This window comes from Sinocyclocheilus anshuiensis, unplaced genomic scaffold (genome assembly GCF_001515605.1).
Source record: "Sinocyclocheilus anshuiensis isolate Anshui unplaced genomic scaffold, SAMN03320099.WGS_v1.1 scaffold856, whole genome shotgun sequence".
NCBI classification, from domain to species: Eukaryota; Metazoa; Chordata; class Actinopteri; order Cypriniformes; family Cyprinidae; genus Sinocyclocheilus; species Sinocyclocheilus anshuiensis.
This window is the reverse complement of record NW_015552603.1, coordinates 202,640-218,291: the sequence shown is the minus strand read 5'-3', so window position 1 is coordinate 218,291 and position 15,652 is coordinate 202,640. Positions and strand designations below refer to the sequence as shown.

Here is a 15,652-nt window from a genome sequence, read left to right as displayed (position 1 = left end):
TATATATATATATATATATATATATATATATATATACACACACAGATATATATATAGGTAGATAGATAGATAGTATTTATTTGACTGTAGTTATGCTGATTTGCTGTAGTACATTAAAATTAGAAAATTACATTTGAAAATACATTATAATAGAATACAATTTAATATTGCATATATGTAATACTAATATAGTATATAATACTAACACATAATTGTGATAAGCAGTAATTTTCACTAGTCAATGCATAGACATCATTGATGGCATCTTCGTAATGAATGAATGTAAATGTGTTGCAGGTCTAGCGTCTAGTGCAGCGGCTGCATGCCTCTCGTCGGCAGAACTGTGCAGTCATCGCAGTGCTCTGTTCTCTAAAGAGCAGGTACGTCAGAGATCTCTGTATCCGCGGACAGAGAAGATCGAGGTGACGCTACAGGGGCCCGGCCTACAGGGGACCCTGCTGGTCATGAACAGAGGCCTGTCGACGCCGTACAGCTGCACACGCCGTGAGTGTCTTAACGATACTGTGAGCGTCTTCTGTTCAATTAATAATTTACCTAAAAATGAAAATTAACTGGAAATGTACTCACCCAAAGGCCACAACCATGATGTAGATGAGTTTGTTTCTTTATGGTAACAGATTTGGAGAAATTTAGCATTAAATTAAATCCTCTGCAGTGAATGGGTGCTGTCAGAATGAGAGTCAAAACAGCTGATTAAAACATCACAATAAAGATAGTTCATCAATTAAATTCTTGTGAAGAAAAAACTGCTTTGTGTTTGTAAGAAACAAATCCATCAAGATGTTTTTAGCTTAAAAATGCTGCTAATTAATATGCTAATCCATAATATTGCTTTCTCCAGTGAAAAAGTCATCTGATCTGAATCAGGAGAGACATATGCACAGATCAAGCATCGTTTACAAGCCCAAACAGTTCAAAACAAATATGATTTTGATGTGTGAGGTCAACAGGGGATGGACTTCTCCACTGGAGAAAGCATTATTATGGATTATGGATTATAGCCAGAAGCAAGTTTTAAGGACAGTAAAACCAGTACATAATTCAGTACATTTACGCTGTGATGAGATGCTCATTTTGGTCCTTGAATAACATGCCTGGGGAGTTTTTGAAAGAGAATAGAAATGATTCAAGGAATGAAAATGAACATTTTGGCTGAAAACTAGAATAGAAAACTAAAAGAAAGTAAAAAAAAAAAAAATCTGCTTCATATATTTCTTATAACTAGAGCCCGACCGATATGGGTTTTTTGGGGCCGATACCGATATTAGGGAGTAAAAAAAAAGGCCGATACCGATATATCGGCCGATATTCTTTGTGTATATTATAGTACAGTACCAGTCAAAAGTTTGGACACTTTCCCATTCGTGTGTCCACACATTTGACTGGTACTATATATAGAATACAGTATACGATACCGATATATCGGCGACAGGCTCATATTGGCCGATAATATCGGCAAAACGATATATCGGTCGGGCTCTACTTATAACGTCAATATAATTTGTAATTTTGCACAATCATAATAATACTCAAAAAATGTATGGTTAACTAATTTCTAACCATTTCGTCAGATAGTATAAATGTTATATTTTGGTTAAATTATTTATTTCAATAGTCTTTAGACTTTAGACACTGTACTAATTATAAGTAAAGTTGCAACTACATGTCAGTTAACTCATTTATTTATAACTACATGTCAAATAAATTTCAGAGTATTAGTAGACTGTTAGGTTAAAGGGGTCATATAATGTTTTTGTCTCGTCACTCCGGCCGGGACACGGCATCAACAGTATGGTGAGGGGCGTAACATTTCCGTCTCACGCTTGAGGTATTCGGCCAATCACAACGCACTGGATAGCTGGCCAATCACAGCACACCTCGCTTTTTCAGACCGATGAGCTTTGTAAAAATCGACGCGTTTCAAAAAGGCGGGGGGTTAAAGAAGAGAAACAATAATGTACAGTATGTGGAAAATAATGTGTTTTTTTAACTTTAAACCGCATAAACACATTTCATTACACCAAATACACAAAATAATGTTATTTTTAGCAGCATCATATGACCCCTTTAAGGTTAGTACATTAAGTTGGTATATACTAGCAAAGTTATAGTTAGTAGAATGTACTAAATAAAGTGTTAGCAGATTTTAAGCAGACAGCCTACTAATACTCTAATGACTGCTAGTTGACATGTAGTTGCAAAGTTAGTAGAAAGTGGACTATCAAAAAAAAAAAAAAAATTTTTTTATGTAAAATCAGTCTTGAATGTGCAATGTTACCAGTGATTTTACCAGTGCAAAAACACTTTGGTATGCTGCTTGTTGCAAACTGGTGTTTGATATCTTATTGTTTTAATGTATTATCATAATCACAAACAGGCTGGTTTGTAGCACATTTTTTTATTTATTTTTTACCTTTACTGCACTTTGTTCCCTTTCGAGAGGGTCTCTTGATGTTGCGTACAGCATAAGCTGACGCTTTGGGGAAACACCTTTCTCCTCAAATACTGAAGCCTTAATCGCTTAACGCCATTGCATTGCAATGGCCAATGGCAAAAAAGGGGACGGTAAAGCGCCCTATATAAGCGGCGCTGAGCGGCATTTCATCAGAACCTTTCTCCTTCATTATAAATGCTTAAGTCTTTGCCGTTGATTCATCGCCAAAAGAGGATTATGGAATACGCTTCACTGATCCCCTTACTTGTTCCGGTGGAGAATGGTTTGAAAATATCATTTAGGTTTGCTCGATCTGCATGGGACCCATCGGGATGGATTGCAGAACGTGAGGTTTGCAGCAAAGGGCTCATATGCTGGCACAGTTCCCGCTGACCCACTGCGCTCTGAACGTGCTTACGATATAAACAGCCCCTTCTCAGTGGCGTTCTGTATTGTACAAAGCACAAAATATACAGCCAAGGCGCTTCACTCACACGATACATAACAATGCCCCGCCTCAGTGCAATTTTGCCAGCCAGTGCGCAAATTATTTCAGCCACTTACTAAATCATATAAACAACCACCGACCCAGTGGCAAGCTGTTGTGTACAAAGCAGTGTTGTTTACACTGAACGCTATGTACGACGGCACTGCCGCTGTGCACTGCCCTTCTTTGATAAACACTGCTGCTGTCTTTCATACAGATGTGTAAGTGTTGCTTACAATAACCACTATATACATGCCGGCGCTGCCACCATGCGTTACCTTTATGATATTCACCGGCTGTGCTGCTGTCTTTCTTACAGGTATGTAGTGTTGCTTACACTAATCACTATATATGCCAGCGCTGATGCCGTGCGTTGCTTTATATAAGCACTGGCTGTGCTGCTGTCTTTCATGCAGATTTATAGTGTTGCTTCACTGACAACTATATAAGCAGGCGCTGCCATCGTGCGGTGCCCTTCTTTGTCTTTCAGGTAGGTAGTGTTGCTACACTGACTGCTATATTTGCCGGCCACAGCGTGTTACTCTTCTATGATGAGCACTGGCTGTGCCATTATCTTTCATACAGATGTGTAGTGTTGCTTACTCTGACCGCTATATGCTGGCGCTGCCGCCATGCATTGCCTTTCTGTGATGAGCGCCGGCTGTGCCACTATCTTCATACAGTTGCTTACACTGACCGCTATATTGGCCGACGTTACAGCTGCTTGTTGCCCTTCTATGATGAGCACCTACACTCGTGTTGCCTACTGTAATGTCTGATTACTTTTCTTAGGGAATTAATTATTACTAATTAATTCAGGTTTTGAAAGGACTCGAATCCGAAGATTCGAAGTCAACCTGATTAGAACTTGATTTCAAATTTGATAATTTACACTTTATTAACGGTCGTCCAGCGAGACGTTAACCTCAGTATATTTTAACAATTTGTATATTTGTATTTTCCCTGGCCACGGGTTAATACGTTCTTTGATAAGTTATAAGCTACGAGCTAGGTAACAAGATCTAGGCAGAGTTTTAACTTTAAAATGTCACGACACAAGACAATGATTCTTTATAAATGAAACACGAATTTATTGGCTATTCTAGATTACATTACACTAAGCTAAAACACACATACACACACACACATACACACAAAGATTCAGGGAAATGAGTTAACGGAGTTGCATGAAGTTTTCTGAGTTCTAACACTCGTTTGGTACGAGTGCTTTAAATTCAACCCTGGGACAATCACAAAGCAGAGGTTTGTCTTACGTTTACTGCTTAAATGGTTCAGCACCTATTTCAGCGGATAGAAGACCTTGTTTGTACTTGCGTTTGTGATGGCAGCTGCAACGGGGTTTCCTCGATGCCTGAGGGAGTCCCGGCTTTTGATTGGTTGCTGAGATGACGTCGGTATGGTGTCCTTTGGGGAGAGCCCTCCGTGGTGATTGGTTGGTTGCGGAGTTACGGAGGAGCCTCGAAGTTCTTCTGAGAGAGTGTGATTTGGCAAGACTATGAGTTCTGCAGAGTTACGAAGCTTCAACGGAGTGGTTGAGTTTTGGATGACCGATCGCTTTGATGGTAAGCGTGTGAGCACAAGATGGAGTGCTATTAACACGCGAAAGGCGAAGAAGCAAGCAAGCAAATCATGTTAACTAATGAAGCCCTAATGTAAAGTGTGACCGAACAATAAAGAATCAAAACACTTTCAAACAATATCTAGGGCCTGTTGTAGTCCAGATTAAAATGTAAAAAAAGATTGAAAATAAATAGCCTATTAAGTCTAAATATTTAAGTATTTGGCGCTGTGATGAACATCATAGCAAATATACAAATCTGAATGGCTGTTTAAATCATTTAAACATTATTCAGAAACAGAAAGTAGTGCAGCTGCTTTGTTTACAGTGTTTCCAGGGTAACGGCTGCATTTAAATGAATTATTATTATTATTATTATTATTATTTCTGCAGTTTAGCGCCATCTGCTGTCAGAGAGTGAAAGTGCACTTTCATCCAGAGCGTCTCTCACATGTTCCGCCATGTGCTTCTCGTCCGCGCTTATTTACATCAGAGTGCGCACGTGTCTTTCAAGCAGCATACAGCGGTGTTGTGCATTTTGACCAGTTGATGAGAAAAGTATTCTTAAAATGCATTCAAAATTCTGAATAATTTGTAATATATAATTATTCACGGTATTTAGAAGTGCCCACGATAACAATATCGTGCATATTCATTACCGGGATATATCGCATTACCGAATACCGGCACAAGTCTACTCTTAAGTGTTTCTACACTTAGGTCTGTCACAAGCATGTTCTCGTTCGCTTGGACAACATGGCAGCGGTGGCGTTCATAAATCGCTAACCTGAATGGCTAATTCTGTTGAGTTCAGACCCCCTTGCATAATATAATTGACATATAAGCAGCGAATGAGCTTCCTCTGAGTCAGAACAGTGATCACGGAAGAGAAAACACAGGCTGGCAGCAGCTCATCAGTAAATTATTGGAAGATGAATAGAAATGATGTTTCTGTCTAAGCTATGCATTTTAAAAAGAAAAAACACTAGTGTAAATGTAGCCTAAAAGATGTGGAAACTGAAAACTATATATCTCATTTAACTTCAATTTGGGGTAATATAAGCTTGTTAAAACTGATTTTTTTTTTTGTATAAAAAAACGGAAAAATTGGTATAAAAAAAGTATCGTTCAGTAACTGGTATTGAAGTCAAGGTATATCTTGATAGTAGCCCTACTGAACAGCTTTTTGTATGTAATGGCGGCCGCACCAAGGGAATGCCTTTATCGAAAACAGAGGCTATCCCACTGGATTGTGGATGTGGTAGCTCTGGCTTATTAATCACAGAATGTAAAAAAAAAAAACGGGCCCGACTGGTGTGTGAGCCCACTCTACGAGAGGCATGCCTCGTCATGGGCATGGTCTAAAGGGATATCTATTCAGGATGTTTGTTCAGTGGCTGAATGGCTTTTGCAGAACAAAATTGCCATATTTCATAAAAAATGTTTTTTCAGGTCCTTTCAGTTCAAGACTGCTTGCTCAAGGTTGGCTAGTTTCACTTGCTTCTTGAGTTGTCGCTGCTATATGATTCATGTCACTGCTTGTGCACTGATGGCTGAAAAGCCCGACCCCCCTTTTTTCTGGGCTGTGGGGTTCCACTAGTCATGAAGATGATGGCGCCGGCGACACTCTGTTGTGGCAGCTCGATTGTTCAGTGCATCCTGGTCCCTACTATGTACCAAAATCTTTGTGGTGTTTACAGCAGCAGTGCTCCTGTATGACTTGTGTTGCAGCTATTATCCTGTGGGTTACAGTCATTATACTTGAAACTTAAACTTGCACACAACAGTTCCCCAGGCCAATGTGCTGTCTAATATGCTATATATAATAGTAAGCTCCACAACTGCATGCTCCGGTGAGAAGCTGTTGTCTGGAATGTGCTGCTTATGCGTACTTGTGTACAGTGGCTGTACCATGCATTGCGATTGTTCAGACAGACAGAATCATGCAGAATTTTTGGTGAATCTGAATCAGATCTGTGTATTTGTTTGCATCTGAACAACAAAAAATACGTGAAATCCGATATGAATTAAATCTCTTGAATTATTGTTTTGAGTGTTCACTTCCTGCGTGTCTCAAATAAACGATACATACATATTCAAGCGTCCCGTCACACAGTAAAATTGTTTTAAGTTTCTGATGTTTGTCTTGTCTGTCAGATCTGACAGAGTGGCATGTGAAGAGCTCAGCTCTGGCTCTGGTGGACGGACAGCCGTGGCACATGCACCGACCTTTGACCCACTCCTGTGACCTCACCCTTCTCACCTTCAAAGATGATGACCCTCAGATAGCCAACCAGGTCAGTGTGTGTTTGCGCTGCTTAATATAAAACATTTCTGATGCTGTGTGTTATCATTGAGACAATGAATTTATGTATGCTTCAGGCTTACTGGCGCTCCTGTGCGGCTCTTCTGGGTCATGTGCTCGACAGAGCGTTTAAGGACGAGTTCAGCGTTGAGCTGCTGAAGCTTCCTGAAGTGCCAGGTACAATTGAACCTGATTTACTCACAGCTGTGTGTGTTGTTAGTTATATTCAGATGATGTTAACTCTTCATCTGTTGTGTTTGCAGTGACCGCTGGCGCGTTCTGTTGTGATCTGGTTCTGGACTCTCGTTTAGACTCCTGGACACCTACAGAGGTCAGAACTGCTTCTTCATCTCAGACGCTGTTAACATGCATCTGAAATGTGTCCTCCTGCATATTACATGTTGATGAATTATGTTAATGTGTGCACATCTGTGGCATACCTTCATTCAGATCAGTTCTTCACATGTCAGCCATACTGAAGATGTTCAGTGCACTTTTGTGCATGCATATGTATAAATACACTTTTCTGAAAGCTTAAATCAGATGTTTATTTTTTATAAATCCAAACTTTACAAGTGGTTGATTGACAGGAGAGTGAGCGGTTCTTTGCATGTGATCTCATGCATTTTTGACTGCTTGAAATGTGGTTTAAGTGTTTAGATCATGGAATGTTTCAAACCCAGTATCAGTAATGTAACCAGGAATGTGCTTTTTCATTAAGATGCAATATGTGTTCCCTGAAATTGATTTCCAGGGGCATTTTTACCTTTATAAGGGCAGCTTTCTAACTTCATTTGTCATGTTTTATGCCACATTATTAAATTTAATCAGTAAAATCAAGAGATGCTCAAACTGTGGCCTGCCATGCCATATCACAAGTGGAGGGAAAAAATAGGAAAAGCATGCAATTTAGGAATATGTTCATTTCTAATTTATATTTTTGTTTTAATGTTTTTTTTAATGTAAATTTCAATGTAAATGTGAATTTGATAAAAAAATTATGTAAAAATGTAAATTTTGTTAATGATTTAAAAAATAAAACCGTATTCATTTTAATATAATATAGTTGGATATAGTGCAAAATATATTTATGGCCCTCAGTCAAGTTTGATTTTTGTCTTTTTTTTAATTTTTTTTATAAAGTTTGGGCACCTCTGAACTAGAACAAGAAGACTATGGATGCTAGTGATCAAATCAGTATCAGTAACGAAACTCCAATATTTGTTGCTTGACATGAAATGGTCAATATCGACAATATTGTATCTAAAATTTAACACTCAGTATTAACTTATTGATTTTATACACTAGTTAAATAAGCATCACATTCACAATCATATTGATATTCAGGTAAAACAGCACTCTTGTTCATGTCTACATTCTGAATATACAAAACAAGAAATGATTGAGAGGCATTTTTGGTCCAAACCCCTGTTAATTTTCAACCTCACTCAGTTTACACTTGTCTTTAGTGCTGAACGCTGAGATGGGTGTGAATTGGAGCTCCTGGCTGTGTCAGTATGACAGTATCTTTGGTGATGATCCTGATCTTCTCTGAAGCGTGTGCAGTGTTCAGTTCGATTGGTTCTTTTGTTGCAGGAAAATGTGCGCAGTTTAACGCGCGACGCACTGCAGCTCATTCATAAGGATCTGCCGTGGGAACCGCTGGAGGTTTCAGCGACTGTGGCGCTTGAGATCTTCTCTCACAGCCGGTACGAGAAACACACACTACACAATTCAAATGCTTTTAACATGTATTTTGTACATTGTAAAATGAAAATCATTTAGTATAATATCAGATATGGATCTGTTCAGACAGTGTAGAGACAATAATCAGTAAATCTACATCCAGTATTTGGTTATTTATTATTAACTAAAACTCATTACTTGAAATCAAACAAACATTAACTGAAATAAAATATTAAAAAAACTAATTTCTCAACATTTCTCATATTTGCTTAGTTTGTTGAATACTAAAATAACTAAAAATAAATAAACTAAAAACCAAAGCGTAACACAAACTATATAGATATATATTATGTATATTTAAAAAACTAATAAAAATGACAGAAATGTTCAACAAAATTACTCAAACTTTCAAACTAAAATGAAAACAAGAAATATAAAAAATAAAATCTATTTCAAAATCTAAATAAAAACTATAATAGTATATCTATGAAACTAAACAGTATAGAAAGAGAGTTCCTTCCAGGGTTGTTATGGTAAACTAAAACAATTAAAAAAAAATTGTAACTTGTAACACTTGAAATAAATGTTCACTGAAATAAAATATAAAAAAAAAAAACATAAAATTATTTTAATTTTCCGAAGCAACATTTCTCATTTTCAGTTAGTTTAACTTGATGTACTAAAATTACAACTGAAATAAAAATGCATAAAAACTATTAAACTATAAACTATTAAATAGAGGTTTAAGAAAAATGACAAGCACAAAGCATAATTACTAAATTTTAACTCAAATTAACATGAAAGCAGAAAATATAAAAATAAAATCTATAATCTATAATATTATAAAATCTATAATATTGTATCAATATTAAAATGACACTGCTTCCTTCTACAACAAATTGACACATGTGCTAGTCCTCTTGTTCACTACATAGTGAATGTTGCATAGCTCTCTATTTAGGGGACAAGTATAAATGAGTTCATTCCAGTATCGAACCGTGACTCTTGAACCTAGGCCCTCTCCCCCTACCCTCGTCGGGGGAAAAAACAAACTACCAGTCTAGCTTACGGTGTCGTCTTCTAAAAATCATCTTTGACAATTCCACCTTTGAAACAAGAGGCTAATCCAGCTTTAATCCGGTCACACACCAAAGCGCCGCACCGCGTCTTTAAAATTTGAACACATTGTTTTCTATGAGTGTACGCACACCGGAGGCGCCACCGGCGACTGTCCGCGGATCCCAGCTACGACTCTGGGCGCTGTTCAAAATCCTGCCGCGCCACTCACATAATTTCCATTAAATTGCATTATATTTGTCCCAAATTATTGTTAATGTACATAATGACTTCCTCCTTGGCTGGAAGAGTATGTATTGTGCCCTTTTCAACGAAACGTTTTTCTGTGGCTCTAATAAAGCTCGTGCTTCATATAGACTGCAATAGATGCCACGTTCTCATTCCGTTTGCTCTGTTTTTTCAATCACCAAACTTTAAACTCATTGACAGCACTTGATCATTCTTGAAGGGAGCTTTTGCCTGTTTGGAGAGTAGATTAAAGGTTTTGGACCGTCATCTTGAACTGAACGGGACGTGTCCGGTGTTCGATACTTGAGTTGCCCTAGACGCGGCATGGCAGCGAAGCTTCTCGTCTGCTGTGCGACCGCCTTTCAGAAATGCAACAAGAAAACAGCACAGCGAGAGTGACTGATATCACCAAAATAATACAGAGCTAAATTTAAGTCAAATGAAAATCCTCATTACAAATGCATCGGTCTGAGCACAAAACCAACAAATGTAAAGTGTGTTTAATGTAAGCCAACACATCATGACAGCGCTCACAGCAAAACTCCTCACTTACGTTATTTGCAGCTTCCATCGTGACGTGAATAATAGTTAGTTTATCAGCGTTTTGTTTTTTTTCTCGATAGATCGATCCCACAGCGGGCGGAACTTAAAGTTAGTCATAAAGTTAGTGATAATAAGGCCCGCCCATTTAGAGGAAAGATATGATTGGTCAATTTTTCTGTCAGTCGAAATTACTCTCCCATTGATTTACTATTGCTCTGTAATTTCACAGCTGGACCGCCAATCGCAGAGCCGCAAACGCTCGGCGGAAACATTCTAATAGGGAGAAAATGGGCGTCGGTCATGTAACACATTCACTGAATAGGCAGATTTGAAGAGTTTATTTCCACAGAAATTGTATTTATTTTAGTTAGATGGTGATTGTCAAATTATGAATTGCTTAAAAATAGAAATGATGACTTTATATTAAAAATAATATTTAAAATTTGTCATTTAAAAAAATATTACAAAATCGTAAATATTGACAGTTCCCCTCTGGTTAATTCAGACACGGCTATGGGCTTTGTGCATGCTGTTATGTATGCGTTGTGTCTTGGAAAATGAAAATATCAGTCCATCTGTCCACTATACTGAAAAACTTTTCCAGAAATTTGAATTCATGTATGAAAGTGATTTGGAATAGAGTTGTCTTGACTATTTTAGTCCAACAGGCCAAAAAAAAATTAAAAATAATAAAAGGGCCTGTTGCTGTCTATTTGGACAAACTCTTGTTTGTGGTAAGAGTTCATCTAGTTTGAAGTTGAGATGAATGTAATAAACCAGCGTTCACTCCATTTTACTTCTCTAATGTGACACATTGTTGAATCAAGATATTCAACAATAGCATGATTTGATTTAGTTGATTTGATTGGCTACTTAAAAAGTGTCTCTAATTGATCAGAGGGACTGAAAAGTTAATGAAATATTGAGGGGGAAAAAACAAGGTTATTTTAATGAAAGCTTTTGAAAGCATTTTTTCTCTAGAATAATCACTGATGAATCATGTATGTATTGTGTTTGCGCAGGTGTAAACAGGAGGAAGTTGAAGAAAGAGCAGCTCAAAGCCAGAATGGGACGGTGTCATTATACAGGTGAACACACACACACACACACACACACCCTCTCACTCACACTCCTATTATTAAGAGGACTTTTCATAGGCGTGATGGTTTTTATTCTAAGCTCATGATACTTTGATAACCCTCACAGAAAATTGAAAGAGCAGCTCAAAGCCAGAATGGGACGGTGTCATTATACAGGTGAACACACACACACACCCTCTCACTCACACTCCTATTATTAAGAGGACTTTTCATAGGCGTAATGGTTTTTATTCTAAGCTCATGATACTTTGATAACCCTCACAGAAAATGTTCTGCATTTTTAAATAAAAATAGTTGAGCATGTTTATAATGTCCGCATAATGAGGACATTTAATAGGTCAAACCAGCAAACACACACACACACTATCAGATCAGTTGTAATGGTTCCTCTGTGTGTTGCTCAGGTGTGGAGATCATGTGACAGTGAGCGGAGGCCCTCTAGTGGCTCGTACGGGTCTCTGCTCTCAGTATGAGGTCACATCTGTCCATAAGGTGGGAGAGTGCGAGTGGGGCGTCCTGCGGCGGGCTCAGGGGCTCTCGCTGCCCCTCAACCTCACTGTACGTACATCTGACATCTGTACTGATTGTGAGAGAAAATTAATCTTTACAATGGGTTATTCTGCCATATAATTCATGTAAATGTAGCACTGTGGACAATTACAAGAGCAGTTCAGTCTGTCATTTTTATGTTTCTAAGATTAAGTCTAGTACATTGTGCTTTAGTATGTATATTCATGATTCTGAGTTGTGCACGTCTTGTTTTATTTGTGTTTTTAGGCTCATCATAATGTGTGGAAGATGCTGCGGAAAAGAGCAGAAAGACTAGTAAGAAATGTGTTTGTGTGTGATAGTTCGGTTAAACAAGTGAAGGCAAGACACTGCAGGCAAAAACACTGTTTTCATGCACTGGTCCTGTTTTGAGATTTTGGCCTATTTGGAATTTATTTTATTTTTTTTTGCAAAATACACATTTAAATGTTTATTTTATTGCACTGTTTTGTGCACGTCTTGTTTTATTTGTGTTTTTAGGCTCATCATAATGTGTGGAAGATGCTGCGGAAAAGAGCAGAAAGACTAGTAAGAAATGTGTTTGTGTGTGATAATTCGGTTAAACAAGTGAAGGCAAGACACTGCAGGCAAAAACACTGTTTTCATGCACTGGTCAGTTTTGAGATTTTGGCCTATTTGGATTTTATTTATTTATTTTTTGCAAAATACACATTTAAATGTTTATTTTATTGCACTGTTTGCATCTGTACATTTTAAATTCCAGTCAAAGGCTTTTACTGAGGGGTTTGTTCATATATCATTCACACTGATTTGTACAACATTTTAATCCTAAAAACATGGTGAGGGTGTATTTGTTTTCTGTCTGTTTCTGTCAACAAAATCAAACAAGAATTATGAACTTGGCTTTATCCAATGTTCAGATTTATGTGCTGGAAATGTATGCAAATTAGTGCATATTTAATTAGATAATGCCTCATTGGCATTTTTAAAAATAGAAAAACAGACAAACAAACAAAGTTTCAGCTCATCCCTAAGTTTGTTCAAACAAATGAAAAATAAAAACACACATACTTAAAATGTTTTAGAAGGAGCTGCAGAAATGTGAAGCTCAATTTATTGCTGTACTTGAATTCAATTAATTTTGTTTTTCTTTTAGCTGTAAAGTGTCTAAATCGTCATTTTGAGTACATTAGTGTAAACGTGCATTACAGTCAACACATTTTATCATTTTTACAAACTCAGAAAGTGTTCCAGTTGTATGCATGTACAAATAGATGAACTTATATTAAACCATTTTCATTAATATTTTTTGAAGGTTCTATCAATTAATCTTTATATACAACAGCACAGTTAATATTCCAACACATGATTAATATTTGATTATTTTCTCTTTTGCAGGTGGAGATTCCCTCATCCCCAACAGTGACTCCTCCTCTCATAACAGAAGCCACGCCCACTGCCACACCCCCTCAGCAGTAATCAACACCTCCCCACCCAGCATTGAGTGTGTTATATTATTGAATAAAAATGTTTGTAACGTAGAAATCTACTTTTGTTTTATTGTGTTTGAATGAGCGTCTCACATTACTGACAAAAACATCATGAATAATTTCAGTGATTCCTTCTTTTTGCTTCCAACAAATTAATGACTGCAAATTAATGACTGGAAATCACAAAGTTGGTTGCTAGTAGATCATGTGAGTCTGTGTTACTGACTATCATAATGAATTCAAAATATGTATATTCTTTTTACAAGATTCATTTTATAAAACAGTCATAACAAATCTTCAACCAAAACCAAATTGTATCTGTTCAGCAACTTTTCTTAAATGGTCAAGAGCTAGTGTGTGTGTGTGTAAAATAAGTGGTCAGCACTTTGGCAAAGACAAAGGCAGTGTTGTAAAAGTGATTGTGACTGTCAGGATTGTTGCAGCTGCTGTGTCTGTCGCATACAGACAGGTGCAGTTTGTGTGTGTGTGTGTGTGTGTGTCTGTCTGTGTGCATGCTTAAATGCCAGAGGAACTGACCAGTTGAGACTCTTGAAAGCGAGACACAACAGACAAAACTTGTTTTTTTATGCACTGGTCAGTTTTGAGATTTTGGTCTATTTTCCTCCATAACATGTCTTCTTTCAGACGAGTGGAAAGAAAACATAAAAAATGCACATTTAAGTGTTTATATTATAGCTTATCTATTTGCATCTGTACATTTCAATTTCCTATATATAGTCTGAAGACTTTTACTGAGGGGTTGTTCATATATAATTCATGCTGATTTATACAACATATTATTCCTAAAAACATGGTGAAACTTTGAATTTGTTTTTCTCTCTGTTGACAGTATTTACTTATTTAAAAAGAGAAATCCAAAATGCCCTCTGGAAAAACCAGTAATATGTCAACAAATTCAAACAAGAATTATGAATCTGTCTTTTTCCATTGTTCAGCTTTATATGCTAGAAATGTATGCAAATTACTACACATTTAATTAAACAATGCTTCATTTGCATATTTAAAAGTCGCTTTGGATAAAAGCGTCTGCAAAATGACTAAATATAAATGTAAACATAACATTACAGTAAACTTTTTATACAAAACAATTGTCTTAATGTACCGTGTTTAATCAGCTGGAGAAGAACAGTGATATTTAACATTTTACCCTATTAACCTGTGCTGTCTTAACTCGATTATGAAAACTTGTCGTAGATAGTGAGATCAGATGTTTAATGCTTCGCATTCAGTCGCATGTGTTGATTTGTGGTCCTGCTCTCATATGTGATGGAGAATACATGATACTCTACGGCCCCGGGGTGAAAGTGTACTGACCAGCTGTTGTGTGAGTGTGTGTGTATGTGTACCTGGTATTTCTTACAATGTCCCCACAAGTAATACCAGTAAATTGTGACCTTGTGGGGAGATTTTGTGTGGTCCGGATAATGAAACAAGCTTATAAATTATACAGAATTAGGTTTTTTGAAAATCTAAAAATGTAGAACGTTTTGTGTGAGGGGTAGGCCTAGGTTTAGAGTAAGTGGATAGACAATATAGTTTGTACAATATAAAAACCATTAAGCCTATGGAATGACCCCATTATGATAGGAATACCTGTGTGTGTGTGTGTGTGTGTGTGTGTGTGTGTGTGTGCTTCTGTAAGTGTCTCAACTATGACAGATATGCTGTATTAAGAATGTTGTGAAATCCAGAAATGACAGTCATCAGCTGTTTTCCACAGACTGTAATGCAAACAGCACACAGCTTTCTCGCGTTAATATGTTTATGAGGGTCACTGATATGAAAGGCTTCAAACATTGGATCACCCAGTCAGATTTTAGACTGTATTGCTGTTTTATTATAAGCAATCTAATGTATAATATTAATATCAACACTTTATTCCGCCAAGTATTATAGTTCATTAATCCTGGTCCTGGGGACCCCCTCTCTGCACATTTTGAATGTCTCTCTTATCTGACACAATCAGTTCAGTTCACAGAGCTCTGTCCCTAACGAGTTGATGATCTGAATCAGGTGCGTAAAATAAGGGAGACGTGCAAAATGTGTAGATCGGGGGCAGTGGCGGCTCGTGGGTTTTAAAATAGAGGAGGCACACTAATTATATTGGTCTGGGATCCCTGCCGATTATTATTATTATTATTATTTGCTTAACCACTTTAAAATGGCTTTTT

At 37.2% G+C, this 15,652-nt stretch overlaps 1 protein-coding gene across 1 annotated transcript in view; it reads left to right on the top strand.

Annotated features, from left to right (window-relative positions):
* mrpl39 (mitochondrial ribosomal protein L39) overlaps nucleotides 1-13,511 on the top strand; it is a 27,427-nt gene extending 13,916 nt beyond the window's left edge. Inside the window, exons 2-10 of the mRNA XM_016456872.1 lie at nucleotides 298-504; nucleotides 6,679-6,818; nucleotides 6,904-7,003; nucleotides 7,090-7,157; nucleotides 8,423-8,535; nucleotides 11,383-11,448; nucleotides 11,865-12,018; nucleotides 12,238-12,285; nucleotides 13,369-13,511. Of these exons, the coding sequence (XP_016312358.1) occupies nucleotides 298-504; nucleotides 6,679-6,818; nucleotides 6,904-7,003; nucleotides 7,090-7,157; nucleotides 8,423-8,535; nucleotides 11,383-11,448; nucleotides 11,865-12,018; nucleotides 12,238-12,285; nucleotides 13,369-13,449 (977 nt within the window). The 3' untranslated portion in view covers nucleotides 13,450-13,511. The remainder of the gene's footprint in view (nucleotides 1-297; nucleotides 505-6,678; nucleotides 6,819-6,903; nucleotides 7,004-7,089; nucleotides 7,158-8,422; nucleotides 8,536-11,382; nucleotides 11,449-11,864; nucleotides 12,019-12,237; nucleotides 12,286-13,368) is intronic.
* The last annotated feature ends 2,141 nt before the right edge of the window (nucleotides 13,512-15,652 follow it).